Source organism: Lissotriton vulgaris, chromosome 5 (assembly GCF_964263255.1).
Source record: "Lissotriton vulgaris chromosome 5, aLisVul1.2, whole genome shotgun sequence".
In the NCBI taxonomy this organism is placed as follows: domain Eukaryota; kingdom Metazoa; phylum Chordata; class Amphibia; order Caudata; family Salamandridae; genus Lissotriton; species Lissotriton vulgaris.
In genome coordinates, this window is record NC_141693.1 from 2,002,833,934 (window position 1) to 2,002,859,568 (window position 25,635).

General features: G+C 48.9%; 1 protein-coding gene across 4 annotated transcripts in view; it reads right to left on the minus strand.

Moving 5' to 3' along the window:
• Nucleotides 1–25,635, minus strand: part of NUP214 (nucleoporin 214) — a 438,399-nt gene that overhangs the window by 29,102 nt on the left and 383,662 nt on the right. For 2 of the 4 annotated variants that reach the window (XM_086924798.1, XM_086924800.1), the window contains 2 exons: nt 6,349–6,518; nt 3,534–3,558 (listed from right to left, as the gene is read on the minus strand). In XM_086924798.1, coding sequence (XP_086780924.1) covers nt 3,534–3,558; nt 6,349–6,518 — 195 coding nt within the window. Of the gene's footprint in view, nt 1–3,533; nt 3,559–6,318; nt 6,519–25,635 lie in introns of all 4 variants that reach the window. The other 2 variants (XM_086924799.1, XM_086924796.1) reach the window with 1 other exon arrangement.

The following is a 25,635-nucleotide window of genomic DNA, read 5'->3' on the forward strand; positions in this document are numbered from 1 at the left end:
ACCACGTCACGCCCGATGCATGAAGACGGACTAGCGCTGCAAAACGGCACAACAAGGACGCTCTACCCAATGCGACCTTTTTACCTGATCTAATACTCTTCTGTCCCAAAACTGCATGCTTTCTACCTCCTAACACAGACCCGAAACGTCTAACGATGGGTAATGCACTGAATAGCCCAAACAATACACGGTCATTCCCCATGTCACACGTGTACTGTTTGGCCTATTGTCTGTCTCTCTCTCTCTCTCTCTCTCTCTCTCTCTCTCTCTCTCTCTCTCTCTCTCTCTCTCTCTCACTCACTCTTCCACTCCTCCACACTTTCCCTCTTCCTAGCAACTGGCACCTAATTGGCGAACCTGGTGCACCTCCTGATTGGCCCCAAATACCACAAGTATTTGCACAAATTTGTCCTAAATAAAATTGTATTGGTACCACGTTACTACCTCTCCTTTTCTACTAAAATATGGATGAAATTTAAATTGACCGATAGGAAAAGGACAGGTAAGACGACTAAGGTTCCCTAAATTTGACCCACTCTCAGGGAACTATTTGTCAGTGGCTTCTATGATAAAATGTGTCTGTGGTAATGCGACCATCCCCATTGAAAACTGTCTCCGTACCCCAAGCTGTAAGAAATGATCGAGACACCCCCATGTACCCAAAACGCCCCCAGTTTGGTATCAGCTGCCCTGAACGAGAATTTGAAAAACGCCCCTTGCTCCGATTCGCTCTGTTAACCACCCCCCCCCCGAGTTTTTGTAGTAACCAGGTTGCGAGGATTTATATAGAAAGTTAGAAAGATGTATGCAAAGTTAAAAGTTAGATCGAAAATCGAAAGACCTCGTTGCTGTAAGCCTTGCTGAAAATAAAATGTTTTGATGTAATGAAGACTTGTTTAGCCTATGTTCATCCCTCAGAAGGATGCCAGACTATGGTGAATAGCACGTTGCACTTCTTGTAAAATACAAAGCCCTGAAGACCAGCCTAGCCTTTCAAGACTCGTACTAGGGAAATGGGTCTCTGCCAGAAGAACTGACATCTACTATAATAGGCATATGACAAATGAACGTAATAACCATCAAAGCGCCAAAGAATTAGCCAGCGAAAGGAAGTTGTAAGGAATCCAGCAAATCCATCATCAATTGTTTATACGTAAACCGCAAAAATCTCAAATGTAGCGAGTGCTTACCCCAGTTGCTTGGTGTTGGGAGAGAAAATAGATTCATGTAATTACCTTTTTCTGCAAAATCTCTAAAGACTGTCTTTTCAACACTCATTTAAGGATATCACTGTCGGAGGAGAAAGAGACCGGATGTGGGAGCACGCGGCCTGACTGCGGATTGTGGAACGTCAGCAACGGAGGCCGAGGCGAGACCACAGCAGTAAGGAGACGCCGGACGGGGCACTGTTTCAAACAAAGCTAAGGAAAGGGCTGACCTGAAGCCCCTGCTCTATGATCAACGTGTGCCAAAGAGTCCCCGCTCTCTGAAACATGGCTACGGACCCGCCTGTCGCAAACCCTCCGTCCCCCCGATCTGTTCCCGACTTGGCCTTGCTCCATCCCCTCCTCCTCCGACCTACCATAAGGACTGTTCACACCCGCACCTTTCCACCCGAACTCCCAAGTTCCTCCAAATCCTACTGAGCTACCCGGAAGAAGAGTACTCCCTGCGTCAGAAGGGAGGGAGCTCCGACTAAGTATACCACGAACTATGTTAAATCCCAGAACGGTGACCTAGAACTCCACCAAGGGTCGCCCCCGAAGAAAAGATAAACAAAGTCTGTGGTTCTGCCCGCTACCAAGCACCTTGAAGATGATGGAAGCAACAGGAAATGCCCACCACAGAGACTCAAGAAACGAACTGATCTCAATTACCCCCAACGACTCAATCCACATGAACATTTCTGTTGATAGGTAATCCAGGTGTTCAACAGTGCCGACAGAAGACGACAAAAGGACAACGAGAACTCTGATATTTTTACTGTATCTCCTTTCTCTCCCAATCACCATTGAACTAACTATGCACCCGCCGTATACAAAAAGGACTTACTTATATGATAACTTACCAGTTCTTATTCTATGATCTGTACCCAACGCCCTCGCTACGTAATTCTAGTCTGATATTGCATTACGTTGACTTTTCCTGCAACCACCTTAACGATGAACCCGCCTACTAACTGATGAGATTTTTCAATATGATGTTTATAATGTGATGTTTACGTACAGTTCTTTCGCCTAAGTCCCCTCTCCCTTACTTATGATCACTGCATATAGGGGTAGATAGGAAATAGGCCAGCAAGATGTCTTGGAAATGTTAAAGGGAGGACTGTGAAAAATAAATACAAACTTGGTGAACATTATCGGCGCCATCTTGCCCCCTCTTCCAAGCCCATTCATGCGCGTAAGCGGCAGCCATTTTGAGCACCATGGCCTCCCTGCCCCTCGCTAATAGCCAGCGCGTCTCTCTCTCTCTCTTAACCTCGCAAGCATTCCCCCGCACGCTGACAACCCCCGCTCTCTCATGCCTTGGGTCATAAACCCCTCTTCAGCGCAGCTTCACCACGGAATCCTATCCTGTTCCCAGCGCGACACCTCCCCTCATTCCTTTCATGGCCTCAAACCCTTTTGATGCAAACCCCCTTTTCCTGTGTCCCCGTTTGTCTTCCCTGTTCCCAGGCCGCCACCTGGCTCTGCGGATACTGTTTATTACCCCGTACAGTAGGAAGCTTCCCCCTCCCCATCAAAAGATCCCCGAACCGATCAAAGCCCCCACCCCATGAGATCCGATCAAACCCCATGCATTCCGTGAATCGGCGGAATGCCCTGCTGTGCGACAACCATCACCTGTTGTGACCGGGGTGGGGAATCCAACTGTAAATGTGTGTGGGAACGGGCCTGCGGGGGAGATTCCGAGGATGTTCTTTCTAATACTAAAGTGTTGCAAGAATGTGTTATGTGCAATAAAGGTCGTAAACCCTAGTATAAGAGGCCAGGCCTCAGAGATGTGGTTAGAGCACCTCGTGACGATACTTGCTGTCTGAATTGATGTGTTCTCCTCCGGAGAGAATAAAATCCTCGTTTCCCGCCTTCCAGTCTCCAGCGCCTGCTTCTTCATTTGATTAATATTGGTGGGTCATAGAGGCGATACCGCCGGGCAACATAAAAGGGTCTTTGGTTACCGGTTGTCTTTGGAACCCTTTTTAACACCGGAAACTTCAATTAAAGTCTTAGGAAGAGGAGGCAGTAGTGGAATTGGATATTAAGACTTCTGCCGAGACAGCTGTATTTTCATACCATCGATGGAGAAAAACAGGAAATATCCATTACCCCACCTGAATAATCAGGGACATTAAGAATACACAACTCTATAAAGGTTATCAATACGTTTTCTCATGTTATAATCAACTCTTATTTATGCCAATTCTTAAATAGGTTATTGACTGACCTCTGCTTCTGAACAAAAAAGAATGCATGTTAAACCATGAAAACAGATATTTCATTATTTTCAGAATAGTTATGTTGGACACTTACTGGTTGGGAGCTCCAAATCCGAAACCTGAAACAGATGCAAAGAGGATTTAGATATGGAGAAGCCTAATTAAGTTACACAATAAAATGTGCTATTGCAATCTTTTGTGAACACCCTTTGTACAGAGAACTGTGGCCAATAACTCCCTATAGACCTTTGAATACCGCAAAAATATGTGATACAGTTCACATTGTGTGCCGTAATCAGTTATTTACGTACAAGGGGATGCAAGATGCTATAAACAGCATGTATTTCATGACAATGAAAGGATATGTGTTTGCATACAATTAAAAGTATATAGTATGTATTACTAACTAACTAACCACTACATGAGCATATTTGTAGAGGTGCTCGAGAACAGTAGCCTCCATATTCCAACAAGTGCATGATGACCTTTGTGCTTCAGTGAATGTATATATGTGGCTGAACATGAAAACATACACAAAGCAAGGGTAGGAACATCAGTCTACAGCGAACAGCTGCATGTATCATTGTGCACAAATGTGAGCACATCTGCATGATTGCCTGCTTTATGTCATCAAAAGTGCTTAAAAGTAAACGTGCAATGTTAATTGTATCTGTGTTGATGTGCACAAAACGGTAAGAGCGGACTGAACTATCTGCCTTTGCTTTGTGACTTGAGTCACTAATTCTGGGACACAAACTTGTGGGTTTACCAAGAAATGCAGGATACACGTACCACCTGCGGCTACTGTAAAGTTAAGAAGCAAGCTCCCTTCTCTTCCTATGTTCAGAAGCTGCAACTGTTAACTGCGTACGCTCAGAAAGATGATTGTCCTCTGCATAACTTTGAAACTACCGTTAATAGGGAATGGCGACAACTTATTCTTTAAATCTGTACAGTTAGCCAACAAAGGGAAAGGCTGCCTGTGTGGGGCGGAATGCAAAAGCGATTTGTAAAGCTAAAAGGACAATGCACACGGAGTACAACATATTCCTTCCTGTACGCAGGTAATCTCACCACTATACCGTAATTTAAAACACTCAAAGATGAAATGCCAATGGGGATGCAATAATGTCATATGTGATGGTACCTGTGTTAACCTGCTAGATCATAAGCAGTGCAAGGAAAGGTCCCTGGGGCAGCATAGCTCACTTCAAGTTTAATAAGGCAACCCATTTTTTTTTTTTTTTTTTGAAGACCAATGGTCCCAAACTTTATTTAGTTTCACAGATGAGTTAAACAGCAGTCACACAGTGTCATAACAATAAACCACTACTACAAGCGGTACTCGGCTGTCAGTACAGAATGACATGGCAATTAAATACGAGTGAAAATAAACAGTAGCCAGTGGTAATGCATTAGTTCACAAGCAGCGGTGCTAGGAAATGTCTCGTGCCGCAGCGCTTGCGGCTCATGGCACTGCGCTAGGACCAGGGTGCTGTAAGAAATCCGACAGTCATTGCATTGAGTTATGTTCCCTGTTCAGTACAGTAGCGAGCTGGAGCAGGATCATATCCCCCGTCGTCACATGGATCGCTGGGCTTCCGCTGCCTGTACATGAAAACACCCAGTTGCCATTGTATGATACGGAAACAGGGAGGGGGGTGTCGAGCATTAGCGCGTGTACAAAATCAACAGTCTCTGTGTCAACCAAAAGGTATAACTGGGAATTAAAAGAGGAGGGGGAGGGAGAAACATTTCAACAACTGTTGGACTAGTGCATGTGCGTGTGGTAGTGTGTCTTGAATCCTAGCCGTGTGTGGTGCACCCTGTACGGGCTGCGCAGGGGCGGGGGTGATCGAGGATGTGGTGTCGCTGCGGCCGCGGGGTGGAGGCGGGGGGGGGGAGGAGGCAGCGGGGGGGGGAAGGGCAGCGGCGGGGGGCGGCAGGGGACATCGCTCGGTGTGCAAGAGCTCGGTAGTCGGGGCTGGCGGCGGGGGGGAATGAGGGGGGGGAGGGGGGGGGGGGGGCGCGGCAGTGGGGGAGGAAGGGGGGGGACGCGGCAGTGGGGGGGGGGGCAAATTCTGTGACCTATATGGACAGCAAGCGACAGGGCCCCTTCTATTCCGCGTCAGGTTGGCATTCTATACCGGCCCGGGCGCATGCCCTGTGGTACGCGATCAGGGTAGCGTCCCAGTCTTGGGCGATCGGGTATTTCCGTAGGCCAGTGGTCTCCTCTCTGTGTAGTGACACACTCTCCGCACTGGCCCAGTTGCCAAAAGAGCGACGCCAGTCTGCAGGGCGCGGTGGGTTGGCGTTTTTCCACCGTTTCGTAATGAGGCGTTTAGCCGTAATGAGGCCTAAGTCCCAAAAGCGTGCCCGCAGCTTGGTCTGCTTGGTTCTCCTGTAGAGCCCCAGTAGGCATACTTCCCACGTCTTGGGGAGAGTTTCGCCCGAGGCCGCCGTCAGCGTGTCAGTGACCGCTGACCAGTACGAGGCGAGGTGGGCGCAGTTCCAGAGTGCGTGCAGGAAGTCTGAGTCTAGGAGGCCGCATCTGGGACATGCCGACGAAGTGAGTCCGAAATAGCGATTCAGTTTGTCAGGAGACAAATATGCTCGATGAATGATATAATATTGGATGGTTTTAAATCGTTAATAAGGCAACCCATGCAGGTCTGTGCAAAGCAGGGAACTGGGTGTGTATTGAGGGTATAAATTCGCATAGGGAGGAATTACAACATTCAGAAGTGCATACACAGTTCTGTTTGTGGCAGCCTTGAGTGTTTGATTCATTCACAGGTAGGTAACAGTTTCCACTAATTAGTAAATGGAGAGAGCAAAACATTAGAATTCTATTCTGCTATTTGCTTTCCCATATTCACCCATTGTAGTTCCACCCATGTCCTCTGTACCTCCTGTGTTTCCTGTGGGCCCACTGGAAGCTCCTGCAGGTGACCCGAAGCCAGAGAATCCACTGCTCGGTGCCCCAAACCCAGACGGTGGCTGGCTCAGCGCGCCAAAGGTAGGGGTGCTCTGGTTGGCAATGCTGCCAAATGTTGTTGTGTTGTTTGTGCTACCAAAACTAGAATTAAGAAAAAGAAACCATCAGTAACAAAGGTAAGAAACTCTGTAAAAACAAACACTGGCCATTAGCTCCCGCCATTTATAGCATAACAACAAAATAAAGTTATGTACCTGCTATCATAAATATACAATTGTGATTTCTTTTTTTTAAAAGAGATGCAAACAATCTTTTTGGGAACGCTGTAGTTTACACTTCTATCATATCAAAGGTTTTGACCAGTAAGGTGCAGAATAAATGTTACATTCTATCTTGGAAGTAAGAGCAGGGCAACCTAGCTGAAGAACTAAAGGTAAGTAACATTCTTATCCAGCACATAGCCTTTGCACAGTAACACATAATAGAGTGCAGTGTGCACCGAAAGCAAGCAGGCTGCAGAGGAATGAACGATGAAGAAATCTGGACATCTGTCCTAAAGAAACAAGTTACTTGCTTTTGGTAACGCTCTTTCTGGTGGATACTTTATCTAAAGACCGATTTCTCAACTTTGAATACGCTCAGCTGTCAAACTAGATCCAAGACTTTTTCTAGCAATTACTACAGTGTGCCGTAGAGGCCTCCATGGCAGCCATGTCCCACCTTCGGAAGTGACAGCGTGGACAGGTATATCGGTGCCATAACCGAGCAGATAAGATTTCAACCAAGTATTTTAGCCGTTAACATGAAGCATTAGTAGCATACTGAGAACAATGACCGTGTACACAATCTAATTTAGAACCTTATTAATACCTAGTATGCCACTTCACAGAACCAGGAGGGTTCCCGGTAAGCGAGGAAGTGGCAGTCAGATACAGTAGCCTCCAGAAAGAGCATTACAGTTGGTAAGTAACTTGCTCTTCTGATGGATATTTCTAACCACATACTCATCACCTTTTGAATAGATACCAATGCAATACCTCATAAACGTAGAAGGATGGAGATGTGGAATTTAGATCAGGAAATCCTGCAAGAGCGGTTGGGCAAAATAACCCTGCCTATAGACCCGAGAGTTGGATAGCAGCTGGTGACGGTGTGGATGAATGCCTACGTAGCTCTCTGCAGATGTCCTGCAACACAAGGCCCCTGGCCAAGGCTGTAGTAGTGGATTTAACTCGGATAAGCATAGTACATCTTTGCAAAGGAGGAGTCATCTGCATAATGTCGGTTTCTAGACTGCCTTTGCCTTATTAGCACCAGAGAACCCCAAAACGCGTTGGTCACCCACTTGGTGCTATTTAGCCTGATTGCTAGAAAAGCTATCAACTCTTTTGGGGTTCAACCAGTGAAGCTTCTCCTTCTTAGAGGGATGTGGCAGAGAAAAGAAGGTGGGGAGACTAATGGATTGCCCCACATGGAAAGGCAACATCACTTATGCCCCAATCAGAAGCACCAGCTGTCCGCAAAGGTGGCGTTGGATGGTGATTGTACTGACAGTGCATTATTTTAACTGACATGGTGCACAAAAGTAATTGCAATAAGGAAGGCAGTTTTAATAGCTAGTAACCAGGAAGAACAGCTATACATACTATCAAAATGAATGCACATTAATAAGGTAAGAACCAGAGTATGATCCACTGCCGCATAACAAACTCATGAGGAAACATACGTAAGCCATTAAAATACATAATTGGTAACGTAAATTAAAACAGGGCCAATCAGGTACATGTAGACAGGTCAAAAGTGTGGAAAAAAACATTCAATTATGCCCATAACAAGCCCTGGCAAGGCCAAAGGCTGGACGATTAAAAAAACATTAGTACGTTTAACTTGAAGTGGTCCTCGCATCAGGTTGCAAATTTTGCCCAGTGTTCAGAATAGTTTGACTTTGTGGCAGGAAAGCACACTGCCAAAACGGACAGATCAAAACTGCTCAGCTGGTTCTGCTCAATAGCCACTTAGGGAGGTGGTTAGTGGAGGTTCGTGAGTAGAACCCTGCCCTGTTGTTGGGAGAGAAAGTTTCTCAAAGAGGTGCACTGCAGACGCTCAGACTCAGCAAGAGTACAAGATGCTCCATGTCCAGTCTGGGGTTATCATGAGTTGAGTCCAGCCTATCCTGACTTTCAGAACCAGGAAATGCGGCGACAGAGACCCATGGTAAGTAAAAGGTGTCTTGCAGGGAACTTTGATGCTAAAAAGGCTCAACAATGAGTTTTCTGTTCTGCAACTTTATTTTGGTTATAGCTAAGAGAGATATAGATGGAAACTGGGCTCTCCTGACCCACCAACCCTGGAAGAATGGAGAAGGGGAATGAGACGCTACACAGCGGCAGAAAAAGTAATGTATCGAGCCAGAGGTTGCCCTAAGAAGTACATTAAGGTATGGAGTCCTTGGTGTAAATATGACGCAATAGACATGTTTGATAATGTAACTGAGTCTGCATCAGACTGATCACCAACTATATTGCTGTAACTCTCGGGACTATCACTTGCAATGCATGGCCTACAAGAATGCCCACTGTAAGCATCAGACGCAAAGTGTCAATGTAAGTGTTCGCGGTCATAAATGGTTTTCTTCGATCGGAATGATAGACAGGCCTTGATTTCTTGGTGCTCCTGGGATAGGCAGAGGTTACAGACTTTGTGCAGGTCTGTGACTGGGAACTTAGCACCACACCCAGGCCATTTCTTAAATGGAGTCTATTCCATGGACTGCTGGTATGGTCATGGCGGGTAGGCCTAACGGCCCGCGTCAACGCTACCGATCAAAGCTGTTGTGTTTTACGATGCGTGTTGAAAGGGAAATCGCGATCGAAAATAATACCGTCTAGTGGTAAGGATTACGCGTTGAAAGGGTTGAAAGACGATACCAAACCGGAGCGCAGCAATACACATCCTAAACAGATGGCAGAAAAAAAAAATCTGTGGATGGAGTCGATGTCCATGCGCACTATCACAGTAAGGAGGAGTCACCTACCTCGTGACAACAAACAGTTCTTCGAAGAAAAACAAAGTGCAAACATCCGAGCCCAACACAAGATGGCGATCTGTGCTAAAGCATATAATCTACAGCTCATATGCGTCAAACATAATAGTTCCAAATGTGGCACAAACAAGTATTAGGGTACGCATGAAGATCAGAAATTAGCTAGACTGTGGCCAAAGTGCAAGGAACACAAAATATATGCCTTTTACTGGTTGAAATGACTGTGGTCCCTACCAGAGTAACAACATGCTGTGATTCACTGGATTACACATAAGAAATCTTTGAGAATATGCCAAAAAAAGTGTAATCTCTATCTAGCCCAGGATTCCTTACCTTAGAATTATCCCCAAGCATCAAACTGTATCCAGGAAAATGTTGGTGAGAAGTACCCCAGCACGCCGGTAGGTTGCGTTGTGTGTGGTGCCTATGTAGGCGCCACCCCAGCGCGCTGACATCAGTTACTTTTCCCATCTTTCCACGCCAGGAGCGCAAACCCACAAAGGACACTGACCACTAGTGTGGAAAACCAGGGGTTTGAAAAGGAAAAGCCCTATCCCTAGAAATCCTTTCACAGAGCAGAGAGGATGGGTGGGTCGGAACAGAATCTGTGGCTAGATAGAATCTCTACCAGATAAGGAGTTTCCAAAGGTAAGTAACTTGTTGATCTGACAGACTTCTAGCAGGCCTTACAAGCCCTAAAGCAGGGTGCACTACATCTCGGGTGTTGGCATATCTGCATGAGCAGATCTGCCCTTACAATAAAGTCTATCCTTTATTATTGTAAGTGCTAGGGAGACCATAGAGAGTGCATGGGCTGGAAACTTGACAACTTGAGTTCCCCAGCACCATGATGGCCTCACTGAACCCAGGAGTGTGGGGTACCAAACAAATCATCTTAATAAATCCATACTGATGCCAATGTTGGATTTATAACAAATATGTACTCAGAGGGCACATCAGAGGTACTGCCTGAAAACCTACCAACCCTGGTATGGGGTCTGACTGGCTTTAGGCAGCCTGCCACCAAAACACATGTTTCTGGACCCCCGGTCGAGAGCCCCTGCTCTCGGAGGCCAGAAACAAAGCCCATCCTGGGTGGAGGTGTCACACCTCCTCCGCCAGGACGAGCACAGCGCTCGAGATGGAATGTTTAAAGGCCTGCCGCCTTTGCAATGCGACCCCAGCCGCTGCTGCTAGCAAAAGATGGCCACTCTCGCTTTAAACCCCCCCACTTTTGGCGGGAAAACCAAAAAAGAGTAGGAAGTGTGCCCCGCTTCACCAACTCCACCCCTCGGTTGCTGGAGGTGAGTTAAGCACATTTTTCAGTGCCCACCATCCAATCAGGGCTAGGGCTATGCCCCCCTTCCACAGGAGGGTGGCGTTATAGTGGGTGTAGACACAGCAAGTAAGGAACCCATTGGTCCCTACCTGCTACTCCCCTATAACGCCTCTAAATCTAGTATTTAAGTGGCTCCCCAAGACCCTGCAATCAGATTCCAAATGGTCTATGAAGAGCCAGACACTACAGCGTTGCACCAGCAGAGAAGACTGAAGAAACCAACTGACTTGGCCCAAGCTCTACCAACCTGTCTGCAGGTTTTGATGATCTTGCGCCAAAAGATGACCTGTCCTGCGGCAAAGCAACCTCCAAAGCCTAGGGAAGTCTGCCTGCCTTCGACAAAGATCAAGATCTCCCGAGAATAGCAGATCTGTTCAAGAAAAAAACAACTTTAAAAGAACAAGCATTTACAATGCAATGGTCTTGGCATTGTTAAAGTTAGAGCCATTGGCATTGCTAATAACATTATTTTTATTTATGTTTTTGTTTTGAAAACATAAATAAATGACATTGTCATTTACAATGCCAATAGCTTAATCGCTCGCAAATGCGAGACCTATTGCATTTGCACCCACACAGAGCCACCCACACAAAGCCACCCACAAACACATACAGAGCCGCCCACACAGTCATTCACATAGACACACCCACACACAGAGCCACCTACACAGACAGAGCCACCCACGCGCACACAGACAGAGCCACCCACGCGCACACACAGAGCCACGCACACAGACAGACAGAGCCACCCACACGCACACAGACAGATCCACCCACGCGCACACAGACAGACAGAGCCACCCACGCGCACACAGACAGACAGAGCCACCCACGTGCACACAGTAGCAAGTAAACAAGAGTGCCAATAAAGCCAACCAGAGGTAAGCAATGGGCTGGCTCCAAGTGTAAGCCCATTTAAAGTTGTCGGACCGCACGTGGAAAGCAAAGCAAGACTTCATGCTACCCGTTCGGCAAGACTTAGCCCGAGGGAATTACAACTCTAAACTGAGGATCACCAGCATGGAGCGAACGAAGCAATGCGGAAGAAGAGGAGTTTGTGTAAATGCAAACTCCATGGAAACATGACAGAAACAATGCAAAAACCAAACACAAAATACACTGGTTTTAACCGCATGTCAATTAGACAGTACTCACAGTGGCAGGGCATGAGGTAACAGCAACAAACAAAAGCAGCAACAGCACCGAGACATTTTCTGCCACAAATCAGATATCTATTTATCAAAATAGTACGGTCTGTAAAACTGTTCTCTTAATGCATGTTGAACCCTCCATTCACGCTATACTCAATGCAAAGAAGCAAATTACTTACTACACAGTGGGCTTTTTCTCATTAAAATAATCTTTCCTCCTGCGTACAGTTATTTTTGAAGCACAATCTCTTCTGCACAGATTATCCTCGTTTATACTATATCACTATTCAAATATTTATGAGAGTAAAGCAAACCCTGTAAATCTGTAACCTAATGCTAAGCTACCAACTGCTGATCATCTCAGAGAGCCGGGCCAGGATAGGAGCGGGTACGTTTAAAATGATTCAAAGAGTCAACTGCACGGTACAACTATCAGAAGGCTCTGGCGGGCGAGTTTAGGTCATTATAATATCATAGTAAAATGTAAATTCTTATCGCGTTGGTCAGGCTACAAAAACATCTGGCTCTTCTCAGGCCTGTGAGGGTAGCGTTCAGTGTCTTATGCGTTCAGATGACCAGAAGCATGAGAAAGGCCTCTCTTCCGTGAAGCACGACGAGAGGCCATTTTTCAGAGCAGCCCTTCTCTTCTAACCCCAGGGTTACGGCGTGTTTGCCAAAAAGGAGTAGCTGCAAACGTAGGTTTTCTTTGGGTCTGGCAGTGGCCCGCCTTGGACGCAAACTCAATGTTTCTGTCATCCCCGGTCTAATTTCCTATGAAAGAGCTGGTAAAGATTTAATATATGAGGAAGGAAAGTGAGTGTCGGTATGAAATGAAGAAAGAGTGGCTTCGAGGTGCCCAGGGGAAAAGAAAAACAAACATTTTTTTGGGAAGGTGGAAAAAACGGAGCTGGCGCTGCAAAACGCGTCCAGAGCTTATGAAGAATAAAATAAGGGGAAAAGAATGCACCTCATTCAGAAATGAAGAAGTGTATACAATGACCCATGCAACAGCACTGCTGATGAATTCTAATTGAACAGCTTATGGCAGTCAAAGATTCAAGATGACTTAAAAAACAAGTAAGTCACTGTTACTCACTCATGAGCCCAGCATTATTTCCTGCGCAGCCTCACCGAAAGTCGCCTGTGACGGGGGCGGGGCCGCGTCCGGACCGGAAGAGGAAGCAGGCGGAGTGAAAGTGTCTCGCGGCCCGGGGCTCCTGTGAGCGGTGGAGAGCCCCGGGGCCGCCAGAAGGAGGTTGCGCAAGTGTTGCACATGCCCGGTGCCTGCCACGTGCGGAGAGCGGAGTCCCCCAAAATTGGCCTGGTAAGTTGAAAAGGGCGGGGGGGGGGGGGGGGGAGGGGGTCTCGGTGCATTCGTGTGTGTGTGCTTGTGTGTGTGTATGCGTTTGTGTGTGTATGCATGTGTGCAACGGCGGGGGGGCTGGGTGCACTCTTGTGTCTGTGTGCACGCGTGTGTGTATGTGTGCGGGGGTGTGTGTCTCTGTAAGTATGTGCGTGCGTGCATGGGCGCTCGTGTATGTGTGTGTGTATGCGCATGCGTGTGTGGTGTTTCGAGCTTCCCAGGAGACAGCGACTGGCCACAGCGCGCGCTCGCGTGCACGTGGCAGTTTCAAATCGCCTCCAAGGCGATGCGCGCGGCCAGGATTGTCTCCTGGAAAGCAGACACAGCAACATGCAAATGCTACTTACCAGTATGCATCTGTTCTTGGCATGTAGGGCTGCTGACATTCATACCTGTGCATAGATCGCCGCCTAGTGTTGGGTCCGGATGATTGCACATTGTTGTCCTGGAAGAGTCTTCGAAGTATCACGAGATAGGTGGCTCCTCCCCTGGACTACAGTGCGCATGGGCATCGCTCCATCCCGAGATTGTTTTTAGCCATTGTGGCCAAGATGGAGTGAAACTCAGTGAATGATGACCATGCCATGAAATGATATGTGAACACTGCAGCTGCTACAGGCGCCGGGGAGGAGGGCGGGCGATATGAATGTCAGCAGCCCTACATGCCAAGAACAGATGCATACTGGTAAGAAGCATTTGCAGTTCGAGGCATGTGCGCTGCTGAATTCATATCTGTGCATAGAATACATAGCAGTCCCTCCATTAGCGGCGGCCGCCCGTGCCAGCTGCAGCAGTTTGGAAAAGTGTCTTGAGAACAGCCTGCCCTACAGCTGCCTGCTGTTTGGAGTGCACGTCTACACAGTAATGCTTAGTAAATGTGTGTGTGGTAGACCATGTGGCTGTTCTACAAATGTCCTCTAAGGGAATGTTTCCAAGGAAAGCCATAGAGGCCCCCAACTTTCTGGTGGAGTGGGCTCTTGGTGGAATGGTAAGAGTGCGTTTTGCCTTTGCATAGCAGATTTGAATACATTTCACGATCCACCTAGCAATACCAGCCTTGGAAATAGGGTTACCTTTGTGATGTGGCGCAAAGGCAACAAAAAGCTGCTTAGTCTTTCTAAAATCCTTGGTCCTATCAATGTAATACATCAGGGCCCGCTTAACGTCAAGGGTGTGGAGCATCCGCTCCGCCAGTGACTCTGGATTTTGAAAGAACACCGGCAAATCAATGGTTTGGTTGATGTGGAACTGAGACACAACCTTGGGTAGAAACTTAGGGTTAGTGCGTAGCACTACCCTGTTTGAATGAACTTGGAAGAAAGGCTCTTGGATTGTGATGGCTTGCAGTTCACTAACCCTCCGTAGCGATGTAATCGCTACAAGGAAAGCCACTTTCCACGTCAAGAACTGAATCTCGCAGGAATGTAGTGGCTCAAAGGGAGGACCCATCAGTCTTGTAAGAACCACATTGAGGTTCCATTCAGGAGCTGGTGGAGTCCGTGGCGGAATGACTCTTTTGAGGCCTTCCAGAAAAGCTTTGATGGCAGGCACCTTGAAAAGTGAAAGGTGCTGTTTATTTTGGAGGTATGCAACCATTGCAGACAGGTGAATGCGAATGGAAGTATATGCTAGATTACACCTGTATAGATGGAACAGGTAACAGATGATGTTCTGAATAGAAGCATCTAATGGATTAATGTTGTTGTTTGCGCAATAGATGACAAACCGTTTCCATTTTGCCGCATAACATGCTCTAGTAGTGGGCTTTCTAGCCTCCCGAATGATGTCCATGCAATTGGGAGGAAGGTTGAGGTAGCCGAATTCTAGGACTTCAGGAGCCAGATCGCCAGGTTGAGCTGTTGCGGATCTGGGTGCTGAATGTCGCCATGGCTCTGCGTCAGAAGGCTGGGTGTGAGATGAAGCCTTTGATGCGGTACCACGGAAAGTTCCAGAAACGTGGTGTACCATGGTTGGCGAGCCCACGTTGGAGCAACTAGGATGAGGGTCATCGAGTGCTGCCTGAGCTTGCGCGCCACCAGCAGTATCAGAGGTGCTGGGGGAAAAGCGTACGCAAATCTGCCTGACCAGTTCATCCATATCGCATTGCCCTGCGATTGCGGGTGTGGGAACCTGGCGGCGAAGCTTTGGCATTTTGCGTTCTCCCTTGTGGCGAACAGGTCGATCTCTGGATGACCCCACCTGTGGAAGTACGGTTGGAGTACTGATGGATGTATCTCCCACTCGTGCATTTGGTGGCTGTGCCTGCTGAGCAGGTCCGCCATTTGATTGTCCTTGCCCGGGAGGTGTTCCGCCATGAGGCCCACTTCCACATGCCTCATGGCCCACTTCCACATGCTCTGAGCCAGATGAGACAGCTGCAGAGAGTGAGTGCCCCCCTGTTTCTGAATGTAGTACATGGCCGTCATGTTGTCCGTCCGGATCAACACGACCTTGTTGCACAGATGTACTTTGAATGCCTTTAAGGCCATGAAGATCGCCATCAGTTCTAGTACATTGATGTGCATCTTCTTTTGCTGTAGTGTCCATAGTCCCTGCACAGTGTATTGGAGTACACGCGCTCCCCATCCCTGGAGAGAAGCGTCCGTTGTCAGGACAATCTGCGGCACAGGCTCCTGAAACGGTCGGCCCTTGCAAAGGTTTCGTGGATTCCACCAATGCAGAGAGTTGTATGCCCGACCGCTCACCAACACTAGGTCTTTTAACTGCCCGTGAGCCTGAGTCCACTGACGTGCTAAGCACTCCTGAAGCGGACGCATATGTAGCCTCGCGTGTGGGACTATGGAGATGCAGGAGGCCATCATGCCTATCAACTGCATGAACACTCTTGCTGGAAGCGAGTGTTGAGGTCTGAATCTTTGGATCAGCGACTGAATGCTGTTGACTCTCACTGAATTCGGCTGCGCTGTGGCCGCCAGAGTGTTTATGGTCGCACCCAGATACTGCCGTATGTGGGCGGGCTGGAGATGGGATTTTGGGTAATTCAGTGAGAACCCCAGATCGTGCAGAAGGTGAATGGTGTGGGACACGTGGGTGGCGCACTGCTGGGCCGACTTCGCCTGAATGAGCCAGTCGTCCAGATAGGGGTAGACGTGGATGTTTTGACGTCTCAGATGCGCCGCCACCGTCGCCAGGCACTTTGTGAAAACCCTGGGCGCTGTGGTGACCCCAAAAGGCAAAACCTTGAACTGGTAGTGCTGGTTTTGAATGGTGAACCTGAGGTACTTTCTGTGTGAAGGATGCAGTGGAATGTGGAAGTACGCATCCTTGAGGTCCAGAGTTGCTAGGAAGTCCCCTTGCCGAAGCAGTGGGAGAACCTGCTGCAGTGTGAGCATATGGAAATGTTCTGACAGAATGTAAAAGTTAAGAGGTCTGAGGTCTAGGATGGGCCTGAAGGATCCATCCTTCTTTGGAATCAGAAAGTACAGGGAGTAAAATCCTGTACCTCTTTCCTGCAGGGGCACGAGCTCTATTGCTCCTTTTTGCAGCATGACGTCGACTTCCTGCTGCAACAAGTGCAAGTGCTCGCCGGACATAGGACGGCTCTTTGGGGGTATGTTGGGTGGAGTGGATGTGAGCTCCAGACAATAACCGTATTGGATAGGAGATCTGACCCACCTGTCCGTGGTGATGGACTTCCACACGGGCAGGAACTGCTGGAGTCTCCCCCCGACCGGTGTTGCGTGGTCGGGGGGCAGTGACAAGGCATCACTGTTTGTTGGCGGTGGAGGACCTGGAGCTGTTATTTCCACGTCCTCTGCCTTTGACGTTGTTGCCACGGTATCCACCCCGACCCTTGTTGGTATAGGAAGGTTGGGTGTTGCTCTTGTAGAATTGCGTCGACTGACAGTTGACCCCTCGAGGTGCCTCTATTATTGGAGCGACGAAAAGAACCACCCCGAAACTGCTGGGACTGCAAGGCACCCATAGACTTCGCAGTGTCGGTGTCCTTCTTCATCTTCTCGAGGGTGGTATCAACCTCTGGGCCAAACAGGTGGTCTGGGTTGACTGTTTGGTTCAAGATGGTAGTTTGAATGTCTGGTTTGAAACCGGATATCCTGAGCCATGCATGTCTACGAAGTAGAACGCTAGTGTTAATTGCTCTTGAGGCGGTGTCAGCCACATCCAGAGCGCACTTAATTGAAGCATTGGTGATAAGCTTCCCCTCCTGTATCAACATTTCTGCTGCTTCCTTATATTGATCGGGTAAGTGCTGTAAAAGGGTCTCTAGAGGGTCATAGTGTGCCCTGTCATAACGCGCCAGTAGCGCCTGTGTGTTGGATATGCGCCATATGTTGGCTGCCTGCGCAGCCACCCTTTTCCCCGAAGCCTCAAATACTTTTGATTCCTTTTCTGGGGGAGGAGCATCACCCGTAGTTTGTGAGTTGGCTCTTTTGCGTGCATTGGAGACAACCAGGGAATCCAGAGGCAACTGTCCTTTGATGTAAGCAGGATCAGTGGGCGCTGCCTTGTACTTTTTGTCGATACGTGGGTTGATGACTCTTGCTCGGGTGGGCTCCTTGAAGACTTCTGCCGCATGTTTCAACACCCCTTTTAGCATTGGCAAAGTCTTTACAGTTTTCTCAGCGACTGAAAAGGTGTCAAAGAGAAAGTCGACGTCTACTGGGTCAGCATGGAGATCGACGTCATGATTGGCTGCCGCCCTTTCAATTAGAGCATTGAAAGCTGCAGAGTCTCTGGTGGGGAAGTCTTGGCTGAAAAAAGCTGAGGCTCTTGCCCTGAATGCGGGTCCCCAGGATCGCCACCAGCAGACCATGGCTCAGTTACATCTTCTGGGTCCGAGTAGACTGGATAGGAATACTCATCCTCGTTGTCGCCATCACCCTCCTCCACATTAGAATGAGTGGGTGAAAGTTCATGTGCTTGTGGTGATACAGGCTCCATAGAGGAGAGGCACCAGCAGAGTCCATCTTTTTCTTAAGTGGAATATGGAAATGCTACAATTGTGGTTCAGGGGTGATCTTTCTTTTAAGGAGAGAGAGCTTGCCTGTGTTGGCGTCGATGATCACTTCTCGACGCTCCTCTTCTGCCAGCGGTTGGTGCCGTGGGCTTGGAACCACCAACGATGCCTTCGGCGTCGAAGATATCTTCACGGGCACTCCGGCCCCAGGTTTTGCTGTGAAAGCCTTCGGCGCCGTCTTCGGCGGCAACGTGAACAGAATCGGCGTTAATGTCTTTGCCGGTTTTTGAAGAGGCTTGGGCGGCACAGGGTCCTTCGGCTCGACTGCTGCGGCCCCCTCCCTAATACGTTGAAGGGACTCCGTGACCTTCTTAGTGAACGAGGCGGAGGGACGCACCGGCTCGAGAGAGTCTTCTGAAGCTGGTTTTGGGATGGCGACCAATGACGCAGTCTTCGGAGCCGACGCAGGTGCCCCCTTGGCCTTGTCGAGTGGAAGCGGGGCAGTGAGAGACTTGGGGTCGTCCTGCCGCTTCTTCGTGTTGAGAGTAGCCTTCTTATGGTCGTCAGCCTTCTTGGTATCGATGCAACTTTTAAGTGCGCCGACCATCTTCGGCGCCGATGCAGCCGCAACGGTCGTTTTAACCTTCGGCTTCGATACCGTAGTCTTCGGGTCGGCCATTTTGGCGTGGCCCTTGAGCTCGACGGCCATCTTGGATTTCTTCGTCGCCGAGGCCTCCGAAGTCTTCGACCCGACCAGCGCGACTAGCGCTTTTGGTTTCGATACGTCTGGCGTCGAGACCGATGGTTTCACTTTCGGTTTTTGTACCGTGAGTGGTGCCGTATCAACGTCCGTGGCCAGGCCGGAAGGCGGAGCCGTGGGACGGGAATCAAGGCTTTGGGTAAGGCCCGAAGGCGATCCCTCGGCCTGGGCCTTAGAATGGTGGCTGGCCCCGGAGTCAGTTTGAGGAAGCTCCTCGTCCGAGCTATCCTCTACGGTGGCAAGGGCCCCGTCGTCGTCCCCTACCTCCTCGACGACTTCATCGAAATCCTCGTCTTCCGCGTCGTAGTCTTCCTCGACCTCCGACGCCGGGTTAGATTCTGTGATATCCTGGATAGAGTCGTCGCCGACATCCTCCGTGTCGAAGATGTCTGCCGGAGGGGGTGCCGATCGCTGGGCCTGCAGTCGCGCAGCTCGGCGGAGCTGGAGTGTCTTCTTTGACCGGAACTTGGAGCAGGCCATACACTTGGCCTCGTAGTGGTCCGGCAACAAGCAGGCAAGGTTCAAATTAGTACCAAGAGTGTACCACCAGCGGCAAAGGGGCAGCCAGGTGCAGAGGTCAAATTCTGGGTTGGGCACCCAATGTTAGTGCAGCCCCAAACTTACAACCTCAGCGGCACAGGGACGACTAGGTGCAGAGTGCCAACACAGTGTTCGGCTCCCAATGCAAATCGATGGGTGAGATCAGTTTTGAAGAAATGCTGCAGGCTCAGGCCAGGAGGCTGGACGAAGAAAGCTCACAGCTGCCCAAGTAGGTAGTGATGCTAGGGGACGTAGGGACACCGTTGGTCAGGCTCCCCAAGGCCCAGGGGAGCCTGGGAAAGAACACAGTCTCTGGAAACCTGTTTGGCAGTGACACAGTGCACATCAACTCAAAGTGCATCAGAAATCTGGCAAAAAGTGTGGGGCGGTTACTGCAACAGAAACCCAACTTCCTACACTTTGGGATTACATTGAGCCCTGTTCACTCCAGGGGGAATCTCTGGACTCTTTGCATGATCCACAAGTCCGCAAACCACTTTGTGGTATATCATATTAGGAGCCAGCTTCTTAGAAAAGGCATACAAGGTGCGGGTATGACAAATACATCGGTCAGTGACAAGTGAAGCAGGGCTTGAAGCCGACCTTCTGGGATGACATCTCTACCATAATAGGAGAAGATTCTCAAAAAACACTTTGACAAAGATTCGAAAACGTTAATTCAAAACTGACGAAAGGGGTAGCTCTCTCTGGATCCACGCTAACTGTCGCTGTAAGAATTGAAGTCAACACTCTGGGGTGGCACCTATATAGGCCCTACGCACATCACATCCGGCGCGGACAACAGTATGCAGAGCTGATTGACGCCACCTACCGGTTCCAGTCTGATGCCTGGGAATAATTCTAAGGTGAGGAATCTGCGGGTAGAAGTTACCTATCAGATATATTTTGCAAAAGAAAAGCAGAGCCCTGTAGCCTCTGGGACTCTTGTTTGGTTACAGTGCTCAGCGATACATAGCCCAGTGCATCTCTTCGAAAATTATGTTGAATGTGTCACTTTAACCACTGTAACTGGGGGGTGTGGGCAAGTTCCTCCTTGAGAAAAACATGCAGTGGCTGCAGACTGAAGATAACCACCACAAAACCACCACGAGCTGTGCCTGGGCCCTCTGCTTTCGACATCATTAAGGAGTTTAGAACCTGCTTATACTTAATCAGACCAAGAAATACAAGCAGTACAATTCGCAACTAAAATTAGAATGAATGTCAACATGAATATAACACTTGGGGATTTTCTCAAAGTCTAGTCCCTTTTTTGAAACTGTAGCAGTACTAAAATAGAGTTAATGGCCATAAATAAATTACAGGCTTATTATCACTGGCTATGCACTCCTGGGACTAAAAAAACAATGGATGTTAGCTACTTGCAATTCCAGTGTGGGCATCTTCAATGAAATTCATAGGCAGAGTACCTCCCCTTTGCGAGGGAATTCCACACACTCACAGAGAAATCTCTTTCTAAAATAATTAGCCCCGGTTCTCGCGGGGGGGACGGGGCTGGTAAGCTGAGTGAATTTAAAAGCAATTATGACAAAAAATGTAAATAGATCATCCAATTACATTCCACAGGGAGGGCTGACTCTGCTGTGCCTGCTCTGGAGACAGACTCTGGCTTTTTGACAGAGACGTTGCATCCACAGCGCCCAGATACTCGTAGGGACGACAGTGCTGTGCTATACAAATGCTGATTGATTGACTCTACACAGTGGTGTCTGGAAGCAGGATGCACTAGTTTTCAAAATATCACTGCAATTCTAAGAGGCAGAAATCGCCATCATGAGAATAGCAGTAGCTGCATTCAGTCTTGTGGTAGGTGTGGTTTCACACTTTCAACACGGTTAGTGGAACAAAATAGATTTGAGAGGAGTGACGGGCATTGCTGAGGTGTTGACGGTAGACTGTTCTCCAAAAGATACACCCTTGTGACCTTTGTGGCCTTGACAGATCCAAAATAATAATGAATGCATTAATAATGAATGATGTATGGAGTATAATCTTGACTTGTGGTTTATTAGCAACCCAAAGTTTGCAGGTCAGATGTGATTTCATTTCCATAACCATTTCCTACATGTTGGTGAATACTCTCTTATGTTAAGAAGCTACCACTGCCATGCAGTTGAAGGGTGTAGCGCAGAAATTAGGTGGAATATAAGAACTCTGACCTGTTTGTTTAAGCAATGGTGGTGCAAATAAAGTATTTGAAAAACATTTTCTAATTTTTTTTTTACAAACGTCGCAGCTTCTTCATTGATTTGTTGCCAGATTTCTTACACGAAAGAAGCAGGAACACATGTCTTTCATCGCATGATGTTCTGAAACTTTCCCAACTACTTGCATGCATAGCACAATGTGACACTCCTGAACCAGCTGGTGCAGATGCAGAGGGCTTATCATTCTAGAAGAGGCTAGAATCCATAGAGGAACTCTTTGGAATGTTTGAGAATATCGATTTCATACAATGCTCAGCATCAATGGTGCTTTGTTGTACTGTGCCATTATGGAAGGTGTTTTGAGATGGCTCCTTACTCTTAGGTGCCCACTGGAAGGACACAGGAATTGAGCTGTTGCTGGTTTCCTGGACGCTTGCCAAGTGCTGCTATTAACTGCTTCCCTTCTTTACCTTTTGTGTGGGGCATGCTTTTGTTGAAAAGTACAAATTACTTACCTTCGGTAACAATGTATCTGGTAGAGACGATTCTAGCCGCAGATTCCTTAAACTAGAATTATCCACAGGCTTGAGACTGGATCTGGAAAATTTTCTTTGCCACAGCATCTCTGCGCGCCAGGGGGCAGTACCACGTGACTCGGCCCTGACGTCGTCCGCGGGCATGACGTCAGCAAGGTTACATAAGCCCAACCCCGGCATGCTGACGTCCGTTTTCTTCAGAGAACTTTTTCACGTCAAAACGTGGAGCCATCACAAACAAAAACTGTGAGAATATGGGAGCAGTGTGCGAAAAAAATCAGATAAACAGAAAGGGAAGAAGCGAATGGTGAGGAACAGCACCATTCGGGAGAGTGCCCGGCACTGTGGCATCGAAAGTCATAGAAGGGAAGAGCAGAGCACAGCTACTGCGAAGCAACCCGGCAAGCAAATATAACATCCTCCCTGGCGACAGAAAAGCATTTGAAAAATGTTACAGCAGATGAAAGAAGTCTGCAACCACAGTCTATAAACAGTGAGGTAAAACAACAAGGCCAGAACATAAGAGTAACAACAAATTACACCAAGACAACACCAGCAAGGAGAGGCGCATCCCTGTAAAGAGCTAAGAGACCCCAAATCAGAACTGCAGAGGAGTCAGAAATTACAAGCAATGAAAAAGGGAGAAGAGCATGAGTAGGCCCCACAGTGGAAGACCAGGGTGCAGGGACGCAGAAGTACCCATGAGCCCACCAATCAATCACCAGAAAGGGAGGAGACGATCAAACCAACAGAACGAAGCATCCCACTAGGGAGGAAGTGAAAGAAGACACTCGCAGAAGACAAAACCACCCAGAAGCAGGCGAGTGCAGAAGACCAAGCTGAAGGTCCTCGCAGAACGGGGAGCAAGGGTGGGTCGTGAAGGAATCTGCGGCTAGAATCGTCTCTACCAGATACATCGTTACCGAAGGTAAGTAACTTGTACATCTGATAGAGACTACCAGCCGCAGATTCCTTAACGTAGAATAGATACCATAGCCATAGCCAAACCCAGAAGGGAGGAGGGCCTGCGAGAGAGCCTCCGAATTAGGAAGAAACGCAGGGCCTCAGCAGGGGATGTGTAATGGGGACAAGAAGGGCGGCCCAGCCCCCACCAAGCAGAAGGAAGCAAGAACGAGGCAAAGGGATGCCAGGATACCCTAAGCCCATCCAAGGTACAAGGGACATCCGCCGGAAAGCCCCGGAGGGACAGACAACGACATAGGAGTACCGAGGAAGAAAAGAATCACCCCAAACTCCAAGGAGAAGAGGTAGAAATGGAGGCAGATCCCTCCACAGGAGAACACACACACAGTGAAGGGGACAGCTCAGCCTCGAGTCAGCAGACAAGGCAGGAACGACTCCACAGCCAAGAAGGGCAGGCGTGAGAAGAAAGACACAGTCTCGCAAAGCTACAGCAGAACAAGAGGCAGGAGCACAAGGGTACACGCCAAGGGCCCCATCTGTGGACCAGAAAGAGCAAGCGTGCACAGCTGGCAGCTGACCAGTACCATGAAACCGAGCGCAAGACGAAGGCAAAGGCCAGGGAAATACAGAACAACCCCTAAATGAAGACCGTTCCAGACATAAACCGACCCACAAAAAGAATTGGGACCAGCCAGAAGAGAAGAGGAGAAATACGTAGGACGGACTTAAGCCGCCAACCAGAACACAGAAAAATACTAGAAATCCTATCCCCCCGGAACACCAGACATCGGACCAGGCCAAAACGCCGGACAAAAAAGGGCGGAAACACCACAGCACAACGCCGTAGACGGCCTGCCAAAGCTGGTTCCAGTGATGCAGGAGATACTGAAGATGACAGAACCTGGAGCAGCGCAAGCTGCGCCCAGACAAAGGTCAAAGAGACCGCACCAGCGGCATACAGCCACGCCAGGAAAGGCGAGGAACACGAAAAAGGGAGTCCTCACCATACCAGAGTAGGACAGAGCTATATAATAGCTACAAGTACCCCACTTAGGGTATGACACGTGACAAAGAAAACATGGGAACCACTCTTAGGGAAAAAAATCCCGCATCAGAGGACAAAAACATAAAGGACCACAGACGGCTAGTCAATCAGCCCAAAAATACACAATTGCCAGAGGGGCTGTACCAGCAGCCAACAGTAGAGAGGGGCCAACCTAAGGACCCCGAAGGCACGTCAAAACACACAGAACACACAAACAGGCCAATCAAAACACTAGACTCCAGAAAAAAGGTGTGATAATGCCTCCCATCAAGCCCCAGAGGATCAACAAGCCAAGCTTACGAAGGGGGAAGAGGACGGAGCCCCTCAAGGAGACGTTGAATGGCGGAGTCCGCGTGGGTGTTAAACAAAAGAACCCCATCAAAAGGCAGATCAACCAGACGCTTCCTAATATTCTTAGGAAAAACACCATACCGCAACCAAGCATGGCGACGGAGAGCCACAGAGCTGGCTATAGAACGGCCGAGACAATCAGCAACATCCAAGGCCGCACGGAGAATAAACGAGGCCAACTCCCGACCACCCAACACATGGGGCCGTAGATCAGCGCGGGCACCTTTGTGGGAGACGCGAGACAGAAGGGACTCCACAGAATCCCACAGGCTGGAGGTAGCCCTGGCCAACATACAAAGTGTGTTGAGCGCTCGCAAAGCAGCACTGGAGGAAGCAAAAATGTTATGCCCCCATGAATCCACCCACCGGGCCTCCCACGACGAGGGGAACAACACTGATGGCAATGAAGGAAAAGCAGTCTGCAGAAGAGAGCCCTGGGTAGAAGGGTGGAAAGAAAGGCAGACTGGATCGTGTGGACCAGGATGGTGGCGGTTTAGAAGCGGCTGAGGCACAGGGTCACCCGTGGCAGGACGCCCCCAGGCCCCTAGAAGAGAATTGTGGAAGAAGCAGCTCCCGTCCACCAGAGACCTGGTGGAGAACCTCCAACAGATGATCATCTGTTGGAGGTTCTCCACCAGGTCGCTGGTGGACGGGAGCTGCTTCTTCCACAATTGGAACAGGGTCACCTATTCACAAAATGCCAGCGGCCGTGGAAATAGCCCGAACAAAGGCTACACTAGCCTACGTAGGGCGTCGCGGGATAGAAGGCAATTCCTCCATGGTTGACGGCTGTAAACTAAGCCGTCCGTTCCCAAGTCCAGCTGGAGGAATAAATGGCCAGCCCCTGAATAGTGGAGGATCCACGGACGAGTAGGAGGCCTCCGGGGAAGGCAGAGAGGCTGGCGGAGCAACCAACCGCGAGCTGCGGAAGAGAGGATCCGAGGGATGAGGCCACGGGAACGGCGAGGAGCCCTCCCTGGAAGAAGCTGGTGAAAAAGCAATGACGCGGCATCCCGTCTCCAGAGAAACAGAGACCAGGAGATGACAAACCTCCAGAGAGGAAGAAACCTCTGGAGAAGAGTCGAGCACTCGACGCCGG